This window comes from Gadus macrocephalus, chromosome 4, assembly GCF_031168955.1.
Source record: "Gadus macrocephalus chromosome 4, ASM3116895v1".
In the NCBI taxonomy this organism is placed as follows: Eukaryota; Metazoa; Chordata; class Actinopteri; order Gadiformes; family Gadidae; genus Gadus; species Gadus macrocephalus.
In genome coordinates, this window is record NC_082385.1 from 29,737,940 (window position 1) to 29,761,147 (window position 23,208).

The 23,208-nt window shown below is 48.8% G+C and overlaps 3 protein-coding genes across 3 annotated transcripts in view; 2 read left to right on the forward strand and 1 right to left on the reverse strand.

Annotated features, from left to right (window-relative positions):
* The first annotated feature begins 31 nt into the window (after window positions 1-31).
* LOC132455195 (NADH-ubiquinone oxidoreductase 75 kDa subunit, mitochondrial-like) lies at window positions 32-12,489 on the forward strand. Its single transcript, XM_060049002.1, has 19 exons — window positions 32-168; window positions 651-727; window positions 888-979; window positions 1,508-1,615; window positions 2,257-2,333; window positions 2,650-2,731; window positions 3,205-3,335; window positions 3,788-3,973; window positions 4,477-4,611; window positions 5,367-5,481; window positions 5,944-6,089; window positions 6,664-6,792; window positions 7,168-7,297; window positions 7,477-7,637; window positions 9,017-9,171; window positions 9,728-9,903; window positions 10,620-10,754; window positions 11,309-11,381; window positions 12,146-12,489. The coding sequence occupies exons 2-19, from the start codon at window positions 655-657 to the stop codon at window positions 12,235-12,237; spliced, it is 2,196 nt and encodes a 731-aa protein (XP_059904985.1). The 5' UTR covers window positions 32-168; window positions 651-654; the 3' UTR covers window positions 12,238-12,489.
* arl6ip6 (ADP-ribosylation factor-like 6 interacting protein 6) lies at window positions 12,355-15,644 on the reverse strand. The gene is made up of 4 exons (XM_060049140.1): window positions 15,226-15,644; window positions 14,847-14,900; window positions 14,388-14,496; window positions 12,355-13,445 (listed from the first exon to the last, which is right to left on the reverse strand). The coding sequence occupies exons 1-4, from the start codon at window positions 15,461-15,463 to the stop codon at window positions 13,352-13,354; spliced, it is 495 nt and encodes a 164-aa protein (XP_059905123.1). The 5' UTR covers window positions 15,464-15,644; the 3' UTR covers window positions 12,355-13,351.
* Window positions 15,645-16,121: 477 nt separating this feature from the next.
* The window catches only part of arhgap1 (Rho GTPase activating protein 1), a 16,682-nt gene continuing 9,595 nt past the window's right edge, over window positions 16,122-23,208 (forward strand). Inside the window, exons 1-3 of the mRNA XM_060049083.1 lie at window positions 16,122-16,273; window positions 21,489-21,762; window positions 23,034-23,132. Of these exons, the coding sequence (XP_059905066.1) occupies window positions 21,639-21,762; window positions 23,034-23,132 (223 nt within the window). The 5' untranslated portion in view covers window positions 16,122-16,273; window positions 21,489-21,638. The remainder of the gene's footprint in view (window positions 16,274-21,488; window positions 21,763-23,033; window positions 23,133-23,208) is intronic.

Consider the following 23,208-nt stretch of genomic DNA (forward strand, 5'->3'; position numbering starts at 1 on the left):
TGCTGCTCCTTTTTTTGACGGGCAAGTTTCTCTCAAACTTTTACTCTGAAGCCGAGACCGGAAGAGAGGTTGGGTTCTATCTTCAGCTACATCCGCTCATCATCAGAGCTGACTGGTTGCGTGTTATAAACACCGCTGTTCTGGTCCAGAAGGCCAAATAGCGACAAGGTAAGAACCTAAATTAAACAAGTTCACACACAGCGCTGATTGCATTCTGTTGGTTGAGATAATGCGACGACTTTGTCACATTAAGCCCACAAATCAGTCAGTTTGTTATAACATCGTAACGCCGTGCCCTTGACCGCTCTGTGCTAACGAGGCTAGCATGCTATCAAGGATCCTCAATAACTTTGTGTTTATGTGTGAATGAGCGGACGGTTCTCCAGGGATAGCTGCTAGTACATTAAACACAACGCATATGTGAATGTTTTAAATGGATAGACCTCACTCCCTGTCTATTCCCTTCTTAATAATGCACGGTTTAAAGACTCTATATTCTTGCAGTTGGGTGCTTAGACATGTTGACATGTCATATGCATGACCCTAATGCCGTGCACATTATCTTAAACGTCATGCATAATAACGTTGATAAACTCACCTTGTATTAGGGATCTGTAAATGTTGCTGAAAGCTGTCTGTCTCAATTTCAGCATCATGTTGCGTTTCCCAGCCGTCGGGCGAGCTTTATCTGGGGCTGCCAAGGGCAGCCTGGCTCCATCCAACAATGGTAGGCTGTGTGTTAACATGCATCTAATATGCGTGTTATGTAGTATATCTATACTGCTATACTATGTGGAAAATACTATACGTAGTATCCACTTGGATACTACTATAAGTAGTAACCACTTGGGATGACATTGAAACGTCAGTATCTATGGTTGTTTCAGTTCGTACCCAATCCCGTGCTGCTGGTACGATGGTGGAGGTGTTTGTGGATGGCAAACCTGTGGAAGTGGAGGCTGGCACCACTGTTTTGCAGGTAAAAGAAGGGAACCTACAACTTTTTAGTGGTCGCATTGCTACAGTCTTGTATGAATGTCTAGAATCATGCAATACTTCATGTAATATCATTCATTGATGGCCTCTGCATAACAGCGGCAAGTGTCTCATACCTCTCCTTATATTGATCTTAACATGACAGCAAAGTATTCAAACCCAAATGGGATAATAAGTTCTAAGATGGAGAAAAAATAACCTTCCGAGACTACAGCTATTTATACCACAGCATTGTTAAGTACTTGATCCTGATTACGTTCCACGTGTGCAGATTATTTTTCAATGACAACACTACATATCCAACATTCAAAACAACAGTTTAATACAACTATCGACCGGATGTTTCTTTAATACACCAAAAAACATATTAAAACTTTTCACAATGCCATTGTCTTGAGTCGTCAAGTTATACAAATAATAATGTTCTAGATAGGCGTGGTTGGTAACAGTCAGTGTTGGTGGCTTCTTCTACACATATTCCAACTGTATATTTCCTCCTGTGTCTCCTCAGGCCTGTGAAAAGGTGGGCGTCCAGATCCCCAGGTTCTGTTACCACGAACGACTGTCTGTGGCGGGAAACTGCAGGATGTGTCTGGTGGAGATCGAGAAGGCCCCCAAGGTGAACGCGGTTCAGTGAACGCTCCAGGACATGCACGTGGGTCAGGGGAATGTGGTCGGTTGGCTGTTGGACTCCCGCCTGGTACCTTTTCGATTAGCCCACTTTGGCAGCTTGCCTGTAGGCATCCGAGCGCAAGACGCGTGATCCCCTCACCTGCTCCTTGGTGACATGTGTCGGATTACGCTCTTAAATCGCTACTGATAAATGAGTTAATGGCGGATAAATGGTGTATAGTACAGACAAGGGGGTGAGATTAATGTGTCATTTTGGCAACTGAAAGTGGAGTTGATCTATTGGATCCCTGGGTCCTGTCTAGTCCAACTTCATAGAGCAAGGCAATAACCCTGCCGACTATTTAAGGGACCTGGGGACCGCCCATGACATGAATCTTTGCACTCAAGGTTTGGATTAAAAGCCCTCACCATAAATACATTAATTTGTTGATATTTAGATCATCGGTTTTCTCTTTTCAACATAGTAATTAGGAAGTTGCGTTGTGCCCTCAGAAAACCAGAACAACCGAGTAATACATTGTCCGTCGCTGAAGGAATATATCTTATGTTGCCGTTATTTTCATACGGCTCAGCCACAGTCCCTACCTGGATGTTGACTTGTGTGTGCTTGTGTTTATCTGTTGACAGCCAGTGGCAGCCTGCGCCATGCCCGTCATGAAGGGCTGGAACATCCTTACCAACTCAGACAAGACGCGTAAAGCAAGGTATACACTCCCGACCAAAGACCATCTACACAGATCTCTACAATGTTGTCTCTCCAGCTATCTGCTTAGCCAAATCAAAGAGTCAACAGAGTGGAGGTTGCTTATTGATGGATAACAATAGATTATAGCACAGTTCATAATCCATGGGGAACTGAACAAAATGTCACCAAATAAATGGTAACGTTTTAAAGCATACAAATGGGGGCGCACGAAGAGGGTCTGGGAAGTGAGGACAGTAATGCTAGTTCACGTGGTAGACGGCCAACCTTCTATAATTGAGGCCGAGACATGACTGGTGTGTGTTTTCTGCTTGTAGAGAGGGAGTTATGGAGTTCCTGCTGGCCAACCACCCCCTGGACTGCCCCATCTGTGACCAGGGAGGAGAGTGTGATCTACAGGTAACAGTGACCCCCCCCCCCCCCCCCCCCCACCGGCTTACAAATGGGTCCGTCTCTAAGGCGCAGTATGGTATGACAGAATTGGTGGTTTGGCCAATGGGTGGGCAGGATAGTGTAACGTGTATACTCAGGGTCTTCAACTCCAAGCCGAAAGCCACCGGGTTCGATCCCCCTACCTGCTCCTTAATGACGTCTGTCTCAACGCAACGTAGTCAACTTTGGATAAAAGCAACTCGGAGGTCGACCGCAAGAGTCTCGAATGTATCGAGCGTTGATTTCGATTGCCCCCATCGGCTCGCCATCAACACACACGGTGTGTGTGAGTGTGTGTTGATGGCGAGTCGATGGGGGCAATCGAAATCCTCAACCCCCCCACGTACAGCTAGGCGGGTCAACGCAAGGCCTCCCAGAGCTACACACACACCAGCCTCCTAACCCCTCTCCCCCCCCCCCCCCCCCCCCCCCTCTACCAGGACCAGTCCATGCAGTTCGGCTCGGACCGCAGTCGCTTCACCGAGAACAAGAGAGCGGTGGAGGACAAGAACATCGGACCGCTGATCAAGACCATCATGACACGCTGCATCCAGTGCACACGCTGCGTCCGGTGAGAGGGGGGCGTGGCCAGAGAGCGCTGTGCGCAAATGGCCATCTTGGGACACCGGGAGCAGGGGGCTTCTGTGTGTCTGATTGTGTGGTGTTTGTGTGGTTGCTGGAGCGTACTGTTGTTTTAAGTGGTGTGCTTGTGAGGGAATGCTTACTGGTGGGTGTGTGGTTTGGGTCGCTGCAAAATTCTTAAAGTTAATTCATACATTTTGACAGAGCTAACTCAGATATGTTTCAGGAACTCTGACCTATCCATGCATTCTATTCGTATGATATTGATGTTATGATACTATTGGAAAATCTTGACTTCAATTGAAATAGTCGGGCAAATAACGGAAATGTACCGTGCCCTTTCATTCTGCTGAGACTACAATCCGACACAAATATACCAACCGCGAGCGTGGGGTTCTCCGGCGGGATTTCTCACTCGTGGTTTCTTTTTCCCCCGTTCAGGTTCGCCAGCGAGATCGCGGGCGTGGAGGACCTGGGCACGACGGGCCGCGGCAACAACCTGCAGATCGGCACGTACGTGGAGAAGATGTTCATGTCGGAGCTGTCGGGCAACGTCATCGACATCTGCCCCGTGGGCGCGCTCACCTCCAAGCCCTACGCCTTCACCGCGCGGCCCTGGGAGACCAGGTAGGGGGAGCATGGAACATGGACCACCGAATCCGTGGTGGGATTAGGCATGCTGTTCAGGGAGCTACACAGTTTACAGAAAATGAAAAATGCAGAACCCTCACACTTGGATGTTGTGAAAGTGCTCAAAAAAAAACAGTTTTCAAGGTGTTAAATATACGGCGGAATGGATGTGAAAGAATAGATCGATGACACAGGAAGATGATTGACTGAATCAATCGGCCTCTCTTTATTGCTCCAAATAAACGCAGATAACATAAATAATCCTGTATTCTGAATTTGGACAGTAATCCCATTGCAATGCTTTAACATTATGTGCCTTAAAATCTAAAAAGTAACCTGTAGATTAAAAGACTTCTAGTTTTTTTTATACGAATTGTAGTTTTGATCGGTCCAATCACAATACTGCCGGCACGAACCTGTCCTCCCTGCGCCGACTGATCACGGCCCCACCTTCTCTCTCTCTCTCTCTCTCCCCCCCCCCCCCCCCTCCCCCCACGCAGGAAGACAGAGTCCATCGACGTGCTGGACGCGGTGGGCAGCAACATCGTGGTGAGCACCCGCGGTGGGGAGGTGATGAGGGTCATGCCCCGGCTGAACGAGGACGTCAACGAGGAGTGGATCTCCGACAAGACCAGGTCAGACTCCCAGCAGCTAACCCTGACCCCCGGCCCCCCAACGGAGCTAGTAGAGCAGTGTCGAGGCTCGGCGATGGTCCCACGTCGACGCAGCGAGACGGCCACGCAGACGCTTCGACGCAGTCGTGAACCTGTTTCGGTGCTGCGTCGGGTTTTAGTGAGCGGACCAATCATAGCCCTTGCTGCTGCGTTTCCTCGACGCGAGGTTGCAGTTTTTGCGGGGCGCACGTCAGGCCCGCGAGTTTGACGTAAGGAGGGTCCGCAAGGACGTAATGGGTCCGTTAACCCCCTTGCGTTGCGTCGACGTGGAACCATGACTTTACGCCTGTCCGAGATGGACGTGTGCATACCTCTTTTAGATGCTTAAAGTGGAGGGAAAAACTCCATGCTTAACCGCAGGGATGGAAAGAGATTATCGCAGTAGGCGCCGCGATGACCTCACCGCTCGTGCCATACGGTCCAGGGCAGGTCCCGTCACCTGGTGGCAGTTTGAGCCAATGAGAGTCGCCATTGCCAAACATTACGTCGTTGGTGCTGAAGGAATATATCTTATTCCTAACCCTAAACTCAAATGTGGTTTGAGTTTAGATATGGTTGTGCTTTCAAATGTTCAAAAACTTGATACGTGTGTGTGTGTGTGTGTGTGTGTGTGTGTGTGTGTGTGTGTGTGTGTGTGTGTGTGTGTGTGTGTGTGTGTGTGTGTGTGTGTGTGTGTGTGTGTGTGTGTGTGTGTGTGTGTGTGTGTGTGTCTCCAGGTTCGCCTACGACGGCCTCAAGAGGCAGAGGTTGACCCAGCCAATGGTGAAGAACGCCTCAGGTCAGCTGATGGCCACCTCGTGGGAGGACGCTCTGACCCGCGTGGCGGGGGCAGTAAGTCTCTGCGCTCTCGGGTCACATCAGCTGGTTGGGATTTGTGGCTTTAATGACGAGCTACCTTTTTGAGAATCTTTTTGACAACATTTAAAGGAAAGCGAAAAGTCCTATATCAGAAATCAAAAAAATAAAGATAAATAAAAATAGATATATATATAAATGCAAAATGTGTTCAGTCGCCCAGTACAAAAACATCCCACTGCAATAGATGGGAGCAAGAATTGTACTTGAGAATACACTGCAACAACCTTTATAAACTTCTAGGCCAGACTCAAGAAAAAAGAGAAATGCTGCACAGCAGTCCTTAATCCAATTAAAAGAGAAGCAGCTTTTCACTGTGTGTGTGTGTGTGTGTGTGTGTGTGTGTGTGTGTGTGTGTGTGTGTGTGTGTGTGTGTGTGTGTGTGTGTGTGTGTGTGTGTGTGTGTGTGTGTGTGTGTGTGTGTGTGTGTGTCCTCAGCTCCAGGGAGCGCAGGGCAGCGAGGTGGCGGCCATCGCCGGGGGCATGGCGGACGCAGAGTCCCTGGTGGCCCTCAAGGACCTGCTCAACGGACTCAACTCAGACAGCCTCTGCACGGAGGAGCTGTTCCCCATGGACGGGGCCGGGTGAGACACCCGCACAGAGAGAGAGAGAGAGAGAGAGAGAGATATGGAGGCTTGTTTTCCATCACGCATGTACAGCACTTGTCAAGCCAGTGTCATTTGTCCCTTCAGGCCCTTAGTCAGTGGGAAGTCTCAAAGGGCTTCACAGGCCACATTCCATGACACCCCACTAACCCTAGTGCTCCAAAGAGCAAGAAACAACCTTTATTATCAGGGTAGAAACCCTGAGAAGCTACCGTTGCACCGTGTCCACAAACCTCAAATTGGGGTTTGAACCCCGAACCCTTCAGCTGGGAGTCCCAACGCCCCTAAAACCTAAAGTCCAGACGATGGGGAAGGGGATTTGTAAAAGAACGATACCGTACGATCTGGCAACGATTTAGTGAGCGGCGATATGTATCAAGGCTGTAAATATTACAATAGGAAGTGGAGGTTTATTTCTCCGTCTTCAGATCAGATATTTAGTTTTGGTTTGAGCGCAGAAGTTGGGCTCCCACGCTGGGCACCCTTGCGCTGTCGCCTCTGCAGTGTGCGTGTCGGCGCTCTGACGTTGTGTCATTGTGTCGTGTCCCCGCAGCACGGACCTGCGCTCCAACTACCTGCTGAACACGCGCATCGCCGGCATCGAGGAGAGCGACGTGCTGCTCCTGGTCGGGACCAACCCCCGCTACGAGGCCCCGCTCTTCAACGCCCGCATCCGCAAGAGGTACGGCCCGCGCCCTGGCCCCGGTCTGGTCCCGCTCTGGCCTCGTTCTGCCTCGATCTGGCCGGGCTCCGGCCCTTTTTGTTTGAAGGGCAATTCGGGATGATGTTTGTTGAAGAAAACGTAACAATTAAAACGGGTTCATTGAGTGTTCTTCTTCTTCTGCTGACTTCTCCACAAAGACTTGTTGAGCCGGCTAACCTGTGTCTGGAGAAAGTGTCACCTCTTTAACGAGAAAAGTTAGCATGAAGAAAAATAGGATTTTCTATTGATCGATTATTAAGTTACCATCTTTTTGTGACGGCGGCCGGTGGTGTTTCAGCGGCGCCTCAGCCTAACCCCTGTCGTCGTCCCCCCCCCCCCCCCCCCCCCCGTCAGCTGGCTGCACAATGAGCTGCGCGTGGCCCTGGTGGGCCGGGAGGTGGACCTGAGCTACACCTACGACCACCTGGGGGAGGAGTCGGACGTGCTGCAGCAGCTGGCCAGCGGCACGCACCCCTTCTGTGAGGTAATGAGGGGGACACACACACACACACACACACACACACACACACACACACACACACACACACACACACACACACACACACACACACACACACACACACACACACCTTCAATGAGGTTATGTTTCCCTCTGATGCAAACATTCAAAGGTATTTCCCTCTCCTCCCCCCCCCCCTCCAGGTGCTGGCATCGGCCAAGCGCCCCACGGTGGTGGTGGGCAGCAGCGCCCTGCAGCGCGCCGACGGCGCCGGCATCCTGGCGGCCGTGTCGGCGCTGGCGCAGAACGTCCGCGTCAGCAGCGGCGTGGACGAGGGCTGGAAGGTCCTCAACGTGCTGCACAGGTGAGGCCAGCGACGGCCCCCCGCACGCCGAGGCCGTAACCGCTGGTTACTGTGGCCGCGGTAAACCTGGAGCTGGTGAACTGATGAACTGAGGCCCCGTCGTCCACACGGAGCCAAAACGGGCGAAAACGATCCGGTTTTGTTTTATGCGGGTTCAGGAATATCTCCGTAAAGACGGAGTCATCGCGAAACCGCATCGAGCTGCAGAAACGCTGTGGGAAACATTCAAGGCGCTGGTTCTCCACGGAAAAAAGTGGAGCGCATCAAGCCTGTGCTCAAACAGCCTGCGCGCTGTATACAAACTGTCAGTCACGAGGAGAAGTACTTTTTAATGTACTGTTAGTAATTAAATGTATCAAGGGGCTTTATTTAAAGCTACAAAAAGAATGCAAATAAAAGAATGAATAGAAAATTCAACGCAACTCTGACGTCCCCCAGCTGGTGGGGGGCCTAATGACGTTATCGTTTGCGTTTTCAGGCGTCCACACGAATCCTACCACGAAACCGCATCGGTCCGGATGGATCCGGAACCACCTCCGAGGGTGGGTCCGGATCCGCCGGCTCCGTCTGGACGGTCGGCCGAAACGCACAAGACTTATGCGGTTTCACCAGAAAGTCGGCTCCGTGTGGACGGGGCCTAAGCCAGGGCCCCTCCAGCCCGACTCTTCCAGCAGGCAGTCAATCTACAGATAGATGGACACCGTAGACAGACACACTGTAGATACACCAATAGATACCATTGAGATAGAGAGAGACAGACAGAGACATTTTTTAGGGCCGATACGATACCGATATTTTTCCATCAGCCTTAGCCGATACGCCGATACGCCGATACCGATTTTCTTGAGCCGATTTTTTTTTTTTATTTTTTTTTTTTAAAGGAACATTTATTGAACTTCAATATAAAAAACAATATTTAACAAATAGTAAAAACAGGTGAAGTAGAACAAGTAAGAACAAGTAGATGAACAATATTTAACAAATATTAAAAACAGGTGAGGTAGAACAAGTAAAAAAAATAAAATAAAATAAATCTGCGAAAATCAGCCGCGTATCGGCCGATACGATACACGTAAAAAACGTGAATATCGGCCGACCGATATATCGGTCGATCCCTAATAGAGAGAGACATAGAAAGAGACATATAGCGAGAGACAGAGCGAGAGACAGACAGAGGGGGTGGTGGGGGGGTGGTCTGGTCTCCCATCTCCTTTACCCTGCAGGTGGTTGGGCTTTCTCCCGATGGCCAATCAGGAGAAAGCCCACGTTGACTCACTTGACTGGAACTCATCGCTTGAGGCGTTGCTGCTGCGTCGTCGTCGTCCCTGCTGTCACATCCGTTGGGCTCCAACCCGTGTGTTTGCTCGTTCGTCTCCCAGGGCGGCCAGCCAGGTGGCGGCGCTGGACCTGGGCTACAAGGCGGGCGTGGACGCCATCCGCAACAACCCGCCCAAGATCCTCTTCCTGCTGGGCGCCGACGCCGGCTGCATCACCCGGGCCGACCTGCCCAAGGACAGCCTCGTCATCTACCAGGGTACGCACGCACGCACGCACACACACACACACACACACAAGGACACGGACACACACGCAGGTACAGACCGGATCCAACAAAACCAACCACGCACAGATCGACCGTCGAAGCTCTGAGAAATGTACGCGTCCCGTTAATGCGAACACAAGAGGGCAGTGCAGCGGTTCCGACCCCAGACGTTCATGACGCACGCGCTAGCAAACCCCAAAAGACCCCAACCCTGAGTCCGCTCCATTGAAAAGATCCCAATCGTGCCTGTGACCAATCAGCAATGACCTCCTGCGTTCCTCTGCGGCGACAGCCGAAGTGTTTAGGGTCTCGGCAGGGCCGAAGCGTCTCCACGAACGCGGAGGTCATCTGTCTCCCGGCGAAACGGGGCGTGTCCCATCTCTGAGTAGCGCCAGGGGATCAGCCTCGAGGCCGCACCTAAACGCAGGCCCACCATTGGTCGCCAGCAGTGTGTGTGTGTGAGCGTTGTGCAGGCACCGCCCTCCAGCCGATCACCGATCCGTCTACCACAACGCTAACCCCCTCCCCCGCCCCCCCCTCCCACCAGGTCACCACGGCGACGTGGGGGCGCCCATGGCGGACATCATCCTGCCGGCCGCCGCCTACACGGAGAAGAACGCCACCTACGTGAACACGGAGGGGCGGAGCCAGCAGACGCGCATCGCCGTCACCGCCCCCGGGACGGCGCGCGAGGACTGGCAGATCATCAGGGCCTTGTCCGAGGTAACACACACGCGCACACGCACACGCACGTACACCTGCGCACATACATGCTGGGGGATTTGCCGAATAACTCAATTTTCTTTTAAAGTTTTTAGATGCATTGATTGACGTCAGCATGTTAAGTTTAAACAAATGGAAAGGAATTGCCTAGTAGCTTTAACTTGATAATTATAACGGTGTACACATCAAGTTTACCGGTAGAGGAAAGGATGACTACATCACATTTCAATACACGAGGGTAGGCTTCTCATATCTAATATTTATTTTCTTATTCACTTCTTACTCATACACGCGCTAAAGTCACGGCAGTAACGCCACTAGAGGTCCCTGCAGGCTAAAGCTAGGCCTGTCTAAGTCTGCCTGTATCTGGACTGGACACACTGCTTCTGAACACCCTACGTAAGGTTACGTTCATTTTGAAAGTGAGCGATTGCGTTTTGGCAGGAGGTTTAAATGCTTACTTTATTCATGAAGTTAGACACTGGTCGTGTGGCACTTCTCCTCGTTCATACCGGTTTCTAAACAAATTAATTCCACTGTGGTTCTACGTGTTCCTCCACTATGTGTTTCTGGGGACAATAAAGTATTTGAACTTTGAACTTCTGTGAGGGCAACCGTGAATTCATCTTAGAGGGTTTTAACCCCTAGAAGTCTGCGTTTGATGCCCCTTTAATATAAAATTGTTTGTGCGTGTGTGTGTGTGTGTGTGTGCACAGCTGGCGGGCGTGGCGCTGCCCTACGACACTGTGGATGAGGTCCGCAGCCGGCTGGCCGAGGTCTCCCCCAACCTGACCCGCTATGACGACGTGGAGGGGGCCAACTACTTCAAACAGGCCAACGAGCTGGCCAGCGTACGTCTCACTCTGTTATAAAACGCACACACGGCCTTAGCTCGTTTGTGTTAGCATAGCATAACTGGTGAAACGCACGCACAGCATTAACCTTTTTGTGGTTACCACAGCGTTAATGATAATGCGCAAGTACACACAGCCTTAGCATTTTTGATTATTAGAGCATTACTGCTAACACACACATGCTAACAGTCATAGCCTTTTTTTTAACCAGCATCGTTTTACTGGTAGCAAACACATGCACAATCCGAGCATATCGTTTCCAGTCCAAAACGAGTCGCATTCTCTTTTGTCGGAGGCCCAAAGAATTCCGGCCTTTTTATCTACCCCATAGTCGGTATTTGAATGCAGCAGACGACGCCAACGCGTTGTCCTAATAAAACGACACGCTCTTCCACTTAAACCTAACCACGGCAAACCCTTCAAGCGCCACAGAAAAACCGAAAAACCAGCACAAACTGGTTTGTTTCGGCCTCAATGCGTCGGTTGATGCGACGCGATGCGAGGTCAGTGTGTGACCCCTCCTCCTCCCCTTGTCTCTCTGGACCCTGCAGGCCGTGAACCAGACGCTGCTCGCCGCTCCCCTGGTTCCCCCGCAGCTCACCGCCAAGGACTTCTACATGACAGGTGGGCGGGATGCTGGGGGGCCGACAGGCTAGCCCGGGGGACCCCCCCCCCCCCCCGCCGCTTTGGGTTCGGTTATGATGTCACTTTTAAAATCCAACAACACACCTTTTTTCCCCTTTTGTTGTTGCTTTTTAAAGGTACAATTATGCATCATGTTTGAGTTTGAAATGGGCTAAACAAAATGTGTTTTAGAGCCCATTTCAAACTTAAACACGATGCATATTGTACCACCTAAAGTTTTTACCTCCTAAAGGTACCTCCCTTTTGGAGGGTTGGGGCAGATTTGAGGGAGTAGGGAGAGGGAGTGTTAAAAAAGTGTTTTAAGACGGGAGCTTGCTTGAGGTAGCGGGTCTTCTGTATTGTACCTTTTTCAAGTATTGGCTCGTTTGTGTGCAGTGTCAACAGGCACCAAAGTGAACCGAAACAAATTGGATGAAGTTACAGTTATGTACGGCAGTTACAGCCATGTCACCATAGGGGGTGCTGTTGCGATGCGGGTTGACCCGTAGTCTTCATCCACAACTATGACAAATACAAAACACTATCATGCCGTTAAATGGACACTTTTTTGTAATCACAATCCTGCAATGGCATGCATGTTTAAAATGGGTGGGAATACAACGCTCACCCCAGCGCCTTTGATGCCTTGCTCTACCAGCTCCGCAAGACATGACCGCTTGGAAGTGAATGTTTCTGATATTCATACCCGCTGAACACAATTTTTTTTCTTTTTTTGTAATTTTGTGCTCTCTCTCTCCCTGTAGACTCCATCAGCCGGTCCTCCCAGACCATGGCCAAATGTGTGAAGGCCATCACGGAGGGAGCTGCGGCCATCGAAGAACCATCCATCTGCTAAACGCCACTCACTAATTGAGAGCCGTAGAGAGTCAACACACGGATACACTTGCATCCACATTACATCCAACACCTTCAAAGTATGCTTACACACAAATACACACACAACACACATACATACGCAGAGTTGGAGCCTCGCCTTTATTTAAATGTGTTCTTGATGCTTGTTGTGTACAGTCGATCTATTCCTCTCAAGACACAGCTCTGATTAACTTGTAATGAAGTCTGAATAAAAATAAATCCTTATGTTGTAGCCAGTCGTGGTTCGTAATCATTCCCTGCGTTTATATCTTCTCCGGAATTAAGGAGGTAAAATACATTTTAATCACTCCATGGATTCTGAAGAGATCGAGGTCCACATTTCTGAGGACAGAGTTGCAGTGAATAACCATTTTAGAAACTGTCCTACCAAGTACCAAACACACAGAAATTACCCTATATGAATCCTTATGACGTTTGCATTATGCTAATGCTATTATGGAAATACCTCTGCAATTTCCCACCAGCAACATTTAAACCTCAAATTGTTTGAGTTTGAATCCATAGGCAGGATGACCAACCCTGTCATTTTAAAGGTCCATTGGCTAATAATTGTATGATTTGGCACTTTAAACGTTTTAATTTGTAACTCCAGGCTCCATTTGTAACTTCAATTTTTGTTTAATATTTACCACAGGTGCATAATTAATATCTGGGGTACTATCGGATGGCATTTCGAGCGTATCTTTATAAATGTCAGTTCATTCAAAACAGCATTTTGTTTAGATAATAAAAAAAGATTCTCCTTTAATTCAATAAACCATGGCTGACATACAACCACTGATCATACATCCATTCTGCTCCACCCAAACTGAAGAGCGAGATGACCTCATGCATTTCTTTCCCTCAAAATCGAGCTTGACGCTAAAACAAAACCAAAATACAAATGAACCCAAACGGTCTATCTCAAGCATTTGATAAGATCTCCAATAGATTTTGACACTTCTCGTCTATTTAGTATATTCACAAATAAACATTGAAGGCAATGAGCATATCCCTGTTTCCCGGACTGACAGCCCTGCATGCTAGCAGAGGAGTTCAGGGCTGTAGAATGAGAGGAACGGGGCCGACTGCTATTAACTCAGAGTCCAGCCCGCCGCCAGAGAGGCCATGAAGCCGTTCAAGAGCGCCACTGCGTAGCCCACGTGGAAGGACCGCCCGGTGGAACGCCTGGATGAGAGCAGAACGAGTGGGGGGAAAAAGACAGAGGAGACTGCTGTGATTTGGCGGAGGATGTTTATGGAAAAAAGGAGGGGGGGGAAACTGACTATATAAAAGTGGTCTGAGAATTTCCCCCCAGAAAAAAAAACAATGTTAAAACCTTTTCTGCATTCGCACACCCTTTCATGTATCAGAATCAGAATCAGAATCAGAAATACTTTATTGATCCCCGGGGGGAAATTGTTGTTCCAGGTGCTCCATACAATAGAAATATAAAAATAAATACCCTACAAGCTAACCCTTCAAGCATAGTAGGCTACATCTTGGGTATATATCTCGGCAGGCTACCGAAGAGAAGAGACCGACAAGTGAAACCTGTGTATACTTTTCTTTTTAAGCCTAAACTCCTTAATAATGTATATCTATTTACAGAACCAAATATTAAGTGTAAAACATTCAAGGCCGTATGCAATATGCATGCATGCCCAATGTCATTTGGAAAGAGGTTTAGAACATTTTCATGTCGTCACATGACATATTGACAACATTTTGACTAAAACACTTTATTTTGAAAGCGTGGAAGGAAAATACAGGACTCCTAGGAGTGCCTGGTGGATCCTGCGCCCACAAGAATAACACAATATACATACAATGAACAGTCTTTTGGAAGGTTCAATTTGAAATGCAATGAGTCAATGATCTGAAAGAAAGACTAACAGACAGGGCTCTAGTTTACTTCATTAAGGACAATCAATTATATTAAATATAGATGACGAGTGCAATGATATGCTACACTGCCTGCTTGTACGTATGAACACTATATAGACTGTGTGTGTGTGTGTGTGTGTGTGTGTGTGTGTGTGTGTGTGTGTGTGTGTGTGTGTGTGTGTGTGTGTGTGTGTGTGTGTGTGTGTGTGTGTGTGTGTGTGTGTGTGTGTGTGCGTGTTTTACCTGAAGTTGGACTGGCCAGGTGTGTAGGAGTCCATGTAGGTGAGGCTCAACGAGAAAACACAACAGATGCAGCCGGCTATCGCAGACAACACTAGGATACTCCAGAATCCTGGACACCAACAAACACACACACACACACAAAAATGTTGTTGTCATTTGACTGTTGACTGTGGAGCAGGAAATGTTAATTGACAAAGATCCATTTTCTTATCAAATTCTTACTGCATTCACGTTACAGATGGAGACTGAGTTTTTGACAACATTTTGTGTGCGTTTCAAAAGGACAGGGTAAGGGTGAGTAGTAGTACCTCTACATGCAATGAGAGTTGGGGAAACCCTGATCTAGAGGCATACAACGAGGATGCTTTGGATCAAACTTGAAAGATAGAATATCGTCAGTGTAAGTAACACTGGCAATAATACCGTTCAGCAATGAGAGAAGTGCAGAACGGTGCTCACCTAGCATGCTGACCTCAGTGCCGTCGTCGACTCTCACTCGCTCAGCCCGCAGCTCTGAAAGGAGGTGATCCTCAATTCATCACAAATTCATATCTATCCATCGCCATAAGGGCCATAACTTGACTTACATGTACTGTCATGTCCACCCAATATAGAGCTTGTTAATGTGGCTAGAATATGTAGATATAAATGCATGCATGCATGTATGTATGTATGCATGTACGATGTAAATACTGAACAGTATGTAGGCTTATAATATGGGTGTGTATGCGTGTACATAAATCCACATTTTATCAACCGAATATTAAAATATTTTACCATTATATATCCCCCCCCCCCACACACACACACACACACACACACACACACACACACCCACCTCTGAGGATCGTGTACAACAGTGCACAAATCACACCAGCCGCAAACACAACGACCGCGGAGCAAACGGAGGACAGCAGCACAAGTGGCCAGCGCCGCTTCGGACGGTGGGTGTCATCATACGAGTCGAGGACCTCCTGGGGACGAGGGTTCGTGTCCATTTTCAAAGTAGAAGTCAGACAGGTTAGTTTCTCAAAAGTGATGGCAGATGCGTTCACCAAATACTTCCATGCCACCATTTACCGCCCGAGCGATTAAACAAGTTGGCCGATCTCTCTCGATAAGGCCTATAGCAAAGTATTCTTGTTTCGGTGCAAGGAGTTTACGGTATGATCAACGGTAACATCAACTATTGGGGGAAACGACAGAACTTCTTCCGCAATAAAACTTCGTAGAGGGGCGTGGCGGTCACTCTTTTAATACTACTTCCTGGGGTCCAAAAGAGGAAAAGATCAACCGGAGTGTGTGTGTGTGTGTGTGTGTGTGTGTGTGTGTGTGTGTGTGTGTGTGTGTGTGTGTGTGTGTGTGTGTGTGTGTGTGTGTGTGTGTGTGTGTGTGTGTGTGTGTGTGTGTGTGTGTGTGTGTGTGTGTGTGTGTGTGTGTGTGTGTGTGTGTGTGTGTGTGCGTGCGTGCGTGCGTGCGTGCGTGCGTGTGTGTGTGTGTCTGACAAACAAAGCGAAGTTATAATAGGAGTAAGAAAACAAATAAACAACAATATTAATATTAATGTATTAATAACTGACCGACGTACCTAGTTTTTTTTTTTAGTTTTTAGTTTTTTTACCTACCTGCCATCCATTACTTAAACGTAATGGCTCACATCTAAATAAGTCACATGTGAAAGCAGACAAATGTATTAGAAACTACAGAAGGGATCACTTATTATAGTTCCTTTATTTTGGTACTTTGATATTCTCACGGGCTCTTGTTTTGAAAAGAATCCGCCGGAAGATGTGTGTGACGCAGCGTTGTGGCGTCAACAACACTGATCAGACGGACCCGCCGCGGCTCCTCTCGTCCAAGACTCGTTTTAAATACACCACAGCACGGTAATTATCCTTCTATTAATAACGAATTGCACTTCTCCACGATGAATAACAGTCGTTTGTCGCGTGAACCCAGGAACTCTTTATCATACATTATCCATCGACATTTGATATTTTTTCCTCTTTTGCGTTTGACGTTCAGTGTCACGAGAGCCGATCACACACCCTGATCATACAAGCTGGACTTCAGATTGCACACACAAGTAGACGCTTCATATAACGTGTGTTTTACTGTTCCTCTCCTCCGCCGCCTTGTCGGCATCTGTATGTCCATCAGCAGCAGCAGTGGGAGAGTAGACGGTGCTCTGTCCAGCTCACCTCCACCTCAGATCTTATGTTATAACATGAGGAAGGAGTTCCTTACTCATCGTGCACTGCTCATGGCTGCAGAGATGCATGGCCAATGTTGTTGTTTCCACTGTACTTGTGAGTTGGATGTGGATGTTTTTAGGGTTCATGTCACTGCACTGCTCCGAATGAGATGTGTGAAATCGGTTTGTCACACGCTCTAGGGTGAAGGTGTGTCCGTGTAATAAAGTATCGACTATCCACATGGCTGTGATTCTGGACAGGCCCTTATAAGGTGATGCTCCTCACGTTAGTCCGTTATTTCGAGTCTGTTGCTATGGTGATTCTAGGATGTTATTTGGATGTTATGTCCCCTGGGAGATATTGTCGTTTCTTCTTCATCGCCAGCAGCAGTCATCCCTAACGGCTTGTTATTAGGGCTGTATAGTTGTGTAAATATGACTGTATCTCCATGTCGGGGATCACAGATAGCCCAGGTGTTGGACTGCTGGAGACACGTGATGGTGTGTCACCATGAAAAGACAGGGGGCAAATATTTACCCAGACAACTATGAACACTCAGAGAAATACGTTATTATGTGTGAGAGCAGCAGAAAAGAAAAAGGGATGTGATGGATACCATGGATTCACAATATAAATTATTTATGTGAAGTTTAACCAAAATAATTGTCATTTTGTGCATCATTGTGTTGGTAGAAAGGGCAATTCGCAGGGATATAGCGCAAAAGCGTTACGGTGTTTTTTTACAACAATCATCTGAATGACAGAAAATTGGATGTACGTCGTTGACGTAATCATTTCAGTCATCAACATTTTCTGCTGACTGAAACCTGAGTGCTCAGAATAGACAAAAGGCCGGGACAGAATATCAAAGCGCGAATGGCTTAGCCATGCATATCGCTCAGCGGACATGTGACCAGGCGGTTTAAGAACACACACACACACACACACACACACACACACACACACACACACACACACACACACACACACACACACACACACACACACACACACACACACACACACACACACACACACACTTGCTTAACCACCATTTCCTTCTCTCGTCTAAAGGCCCATTGTACCCATTAACGCTGAAATAGCTCTATTATTGCGGAGAACTACAGGGAGGGAAGCTAGTTCTTTTGGGGGTGGGAAGTGTTCATGTCAATTGTTTTGATTCGCTGTGTTTTTAGTATTTAATGAGATGATGTGGGGAGATTTGTCACTGTCACGTTGTCCACTGTCGTCAGTCCTGTCCCCTCTCCTCTCTTCCTCTCTTCAGTCTTCTTTTAGCTTTTTTTTTCTTTCTAAATCCCCCTATTCCGCAGTGTGATGAACAGGATTCAAATAATTTCTCACGCCTGAACGTAACCACACTTCCCTTTCTCTCTTCTCTCTCTCTCTCTTGTATCTCTTGAGTGTCGCTCTCCCTTTCGCTCTTTCTCTCTTTCTCACTGCAGTCGAATTTAGAATGTTTTCCCCTAAAGCCTCACGCGCACACAATCGCAGTCGAACACGCGCTCACATATACTCACACATGCAAGCACACACGCACACAAATGCATACATACACAGGCATACATGCACCCACACGCACACAAACACATGCACACACAAACACACGCACAAACACATGTACTCACACATGGCAACACACAGGCACGCAAACACATGCACACAAGATTATCCCATCACCCCCCCCCTGGAGGACAAGCGGTATCCCCCGCTCTCGTTTCTCTCTTGCAGTGTTCGCCCCTCCTCTGCCACACAGCTCATCTTCACATACGTGTGCAGCGCAGCCTTATCACTAGTGTACTCCCTCACCCACCCCCTCACCCACCCCCTCACCCTCACCACCACCACTGCAGTGCTGCAGCCACTCAAAAGAGCAGTGCCGGGTGTTTAATTAGTGTGCTAATCCCAACACACACACACACACACACACACACACACACACACACACACACACACACACACGGATGGAGAGCCACACACTGTTTAGTAATTTCATGTAAAACATAAACTCATTAATACGCAGTTTTTGTTCTCCATTGGATTTTTTCTTAGTGTTTGGTATTTATTTGATATCATCTTTTATTCATGCAGGGACTAAGAGATGCAGAGGTTGTCTAGGGAGCATTACAGAGCAGGGAGGACTATGGGGAATGGCCTGCTGTGCTCCGTGAGTCCACTGACTAATCCCTTCACCCGGTGGAGGGAGATACAGCGCAGGAATATGAGGACCGCATCAAATGCACAGACCACTGCTGACACAGGGACAGCAACGTCCTGAACGTTTGAAAGTGTTTGTGCTCTCAGTCGATACTTGTTCTTGATCCGTTGTGGTCGCTAAGCAGCGCCGAGCGTTGAGTGTCAACCTCGCAGGAGGACAGTTCTGACACGTGCGCCGTTTTCTCGAGAGACGTGTTGCGTGTGTGTGCTCCTTTTGTGGCTCAGGGCTGAAGGCTAATGCTGCAGACATTTGAAAGCTTGTGGAGGGTTTTCGTTCCTCTGCCTCAGAGCCCGGACACAGCCCGTTTTCCAAACCCGTTTTAAGAAACTAATCCTGGGCCACGGTGGCTTGTGATGGGCACGCGCTAATCAATACAGCAGGAAGCAACCATGTAAACCGTCATCGATTGCACCACTCGCGGTATCCCATACCAGCATCAGTGCTTTCCTACCCAATCGATGGGAGTGACTCACCGTCTCTCTATAGCTAATGCACGCTCTCTATATCGTTCCTACGGTGTCTGTGGTTCAGTTGCTCCTTCAACTGTACGTTTGGACCTCTCTGTTGCTGTGTCGGACTCTTCACAGTAACAGTTCAATTACGATGATGACGCTGATGACGATATGGTCACACATGTATTGGAGTAAAACGACACGATGCCCGCCCCTGTTCTGTGCATTGCGTTCTAGGGAGACGTACGCGTGTCCGCGGAGATGGACGTGAGCGCCGTGCGGCCGCATCTGGCCGGCTGCGCCGGAGCGGGCGTTTAGCCGCGCCGTGATAGTTATTTAAAGCAACGTGCTGTCACGCTGCATACTGTCAGGGAGCTGGGAGATGCAGCGAGCAGGGACAGAGCTATGGGGGGGGCCCCAGGTTTGGCGGGGGGAGGGCCAAGATGGAAGATGGAGCGAGGGATGTATAGAGAGTGTGTGTGTGTGTGTGTGTGTGTGTGTGTGTGTGTGTGTGTGTGTGTGTGTGTGTGTGTGTGTGTGTGTGTGTGTGTGTGTGTGTGTGTGTGTGTGTGTGTGTGTGTGTGTGTGTGTGTGTGTGTGTGTGTTTAGAGAAAAAGGGTTGAGTAGGAGATGGGAGACGGGAGGAGGGGGAGTAGAAGGCGACGTGATGGAGAGAGACACGGCGATGGTGGTGAAGGTTAAGCGCTACGGGGTGGAAGAGGAGGGTCCCAGGATGCAGCAGCAGCAGCAGCAGCAGCAGCAGCAGCAGCATTGGCCCTCTGTCGTTATGTACTCTGGGAGGGGGGGAGAGCTGCAGTATGGAGGGGAGAATAGGAGGCGGAGGAAGGGTGACTGAGGCCTATAGGATGACGTCTGCTGGCTTTCTGCGTCGTTCTAGCATATAGCATATAGCATAGAGACGGAGCGCGGGTTACGTGGCAGGGCGATCGAGGGTCGAGCAAGGCCAGTTTGTGAAAAGAGGAAGAACGAGCCGTGAAAGAGAGAGAGAGAGAGAGGCGGATGAAGAAAGAGTGGATGATGCTGAGAAAGAGGAAGAGACGACTGAGAGTGAGGGGGTGTGTGTGTTGTACTCAAATCTACCGACACCATGGTATTGATAATGGTGTTCACGCAGTCGGACTTGTTTCTTCGTCTCAGGTAGATGAATCTGCCTCTGGAATGTTTCCATAAATCCCGATATCTTCCGTAAACACGACATGCAGAAAACCATTCGATTCAGGATTTAGACTCGAGAGATGTGACCGTTATTAGGTATAGCACACATGGCTATCGCCACGACCTCCGCTCTGTGACATTCACGGGCATGGGTGGTCTTAACACGGCACAACAATGCCTTCAGGTGGGTGTCCTGTTGCCTTTTTATAATTGGGCGGGGTGAGGGGGGGGGGGGTAGAGGACGAAGGTGGGGGGGGGTGCTAGCACAAGGGTTAGCGGCATCTGTGTTTATCACGAACAGCACGTTGTTGTCTTGGCCGTGGGACATGCAGATGCCGATGGAGCGAGCACACATGCACGTACGCATGCACGCACATACACACGTACTACATCAGACATCCGACATCAGGCCTGACCGTTGATGAGTCATCTATGTGTGTGTGTGTGTGTGTGTGTGTGTGTGTGTGTGTGTGTGTGTGTGTGTGTGTGTGTGTGTGTGTGTGTGTGTGTGTGTGTGTGTGTGTGTGTGTGTGTGTGTGTGTGTGTGTGTGTGTGTGTGTGTGTGCGCACGTGCGAGAAAGACATTGCGGTGACATCATGCAAGCACTGGGAGGAAGGGCAAATGTGGAGAAACTACGGTAGTTATAATGATGGTGGATGCGATGGTGAAATGTCAACCGTAAAACTGTAGTGCTGATCCACGCGTCCTTAGCTCTCCTGTTGTCTCTGCCAAATGCACGGAAAAATCTGCAAACAATTCCTCCTGGGCTATGCAACCAGGAATAAAGTCTACATTTTCTCTTAAATACATTGCACTTTCTATTTTACTCAATTCTTGCATATGTTTTCTTTTACTTATCTATTATTTAATTTTATTGTATGACAATGTTTATATGTGAAGCACTTTGAGTCTGCCTTGTGTATGAAAAGTGCTATATAAATAAAGTTGCCTTGCCTTGCCTAAATTTGAACGTAACTTTATTGAGATAAACGCGTATGCTGGTCCACACGCTAACACCAGTCTGCCTCTCGTCTCCTACAGGACTGCCCTTCGCCCATCCACAGTACACCTGTGTGTGAGGAACAGAGTGTGTGTTTGTGTGTGTGTGTGCGTGTGTGTGTGTACTTGCACGCCTGCTTGACCCGACCGCGCAGTGTTGTTGTGTAGGAGTGTGTGTGCATCTGTGTTGCGATGTCGGCGGAGCTTCTGGTGGACCTGGGCGAGGACGCGCTGGCCCCCGAGTTGGACCGCCTCAAGCTGTCCCCCCTGGAGGACCAGAAGTGGCCCCCGGATGCGTTGGCCATGAGCAACTCTGGTAACGCACACACGCACACACACACACACACACACACACACACACACACACACACACACACACACACACACACACACACACACACACACACACACACACACACACACACACACACACACACGTGCACACACACGCACACAAACGCACATCCTACTTCTCAAGAAATCTCTGTGAAACATTGTCTCACGCACACACTTGGACACACACACACACACACACACACACACACTTGTGTACCCACTCACACACGCATATTCAAACTAGTTCTCAAGTAATCTGTGAAACATTGTCACACACACACACACACACACGTATACACACTCACACACGCGTATTCAAGCTACTTCTCGCGAAATCTCTCTGTGAAGCACTGTCTCTCTTCTCACTTTCACGCTTTCTCACAAGACGTCCGTCTCTAGCGCCCTCTCTCCCCTCTCACTTTCTCACACACTCAATCTTCTGACACAAACACTCTCTCGCGCCCCCCCCACCTCAGTCACTCACTCTCTTAACTCAAACTCTCCGACACGCACGGTTTCACACACTCACTCTCTGACTCTTCACGTTTTATTGTCTTCCCAATAATCTATTGTGATTGAAGCGCTTCCTAAAAATAAGTTCTGTTTCAGGTGCTTGGTGGAAGTGGTGTCTTTCGTTCAATGCAAATTCACGAGGCCCCATAATTATTTTAAATTCTTCAAAATCGCACAGCTGAGCCATCGTCCTCCCAGGGGTTGCCGCAGTGGAAGTGGTGCATCGTTTTAAGCTCTGCCCAAGCCTGCTGTTGAGGCGCTCCGCAGGTTAGCTTAGCAGCAGCTAGCTAGCTGGGCGTTAGCTCAGCGTCAGCACTCCTAGGCAGCGCTCCTCCCCCTGGCAGCGGGTAGCAGATGGTGTTAATTGTATCCACATTAAAGGGAGCCCCTGAGAGACGCCATTACAAGCCGTCTCAGCGTCGGCCCCGCCCTGTGGCGTAGTGACATCACTAGTGAGTGAGTGTCCACTGAGATGTATGACGGACGGCTCAGCCTACCAGTTGCTACAGTCCACCGGGTAGGCTGGTAGACTGATCTGACCGTCATAGATCTTGGTGGCCACTCCCACTTGGGGCAGTTGTTGAAAAGTCTAATCAATCACACAATCTCGTAAAGTACGGCCCCTTTTTAAGTGTCTTTTTGTAAACAACTTGGGCAAATTTGAACTGCCATGTCATCATGTTGTTGGTGGAATACGGATGCAAGTTTTACATGTGTTTGTGCGTCTGTGTTTTTCAGAGATGGAGATCTCTCAGAGCTTGGCCGCGGGCTCTCCCCACCTGGCCTGGGACCACCCCTTCTACGACATCGCCAGGCACCAGATCATTGAGGTGGCAGGTCAGTCAGCCAATGGGGATGCTTCTTCTGCCCGGGTCTTTGTTTGTACTTGTACTTCATAAATGCATTCCAGAAA

Bases quoted from the DNA above. Each gene is read 5' to 3' on its own strand.
- LOC132455195 (XM_060049002.1), top strand. From the start codon at position 655: ATGTTGCGTTTCCCAGCCGTCGGGCGAGCTTTATCTGGGGCTGCCAAG. The intron at 1,616-2,256 runs GTGAACGCGGTT...ATCTGTTGACAG, and splicing joins AGATCGAGAAGGCCCCCAAG to CCAGTGGCAGCCTGCGCCAT. The intron at 6,090-6,663 runs GTGAGACACCCG...GTGTCCCCGCAG, and splicing joins TTCCCCATGGACGGGGCCGG to CACGGACCTGCGCTCCAACT.
- arl6ip6 (XM_060049140.1), bottom strand. From the start codon at position 15,463: ATGGTGGCATGGAAGTATTTGGTGAACGCATCTGCCATCACTTTTGAG. The intron at 14,901-15,225 runs GTGGGTGTGTGT...ACCTCCTTTCAG, and splicing joins GTTGTACACGATCCTCAGAG to AGCTGCGGGCTGAGCGAGTG. The intron at 13,446-14,387 runs GTAAAACACGCA...GCTCTCATCCAG, and splicing joins CCTGGCCAGTCCAACTTCAG to GCGTTCCACCGGGCGGTCCT.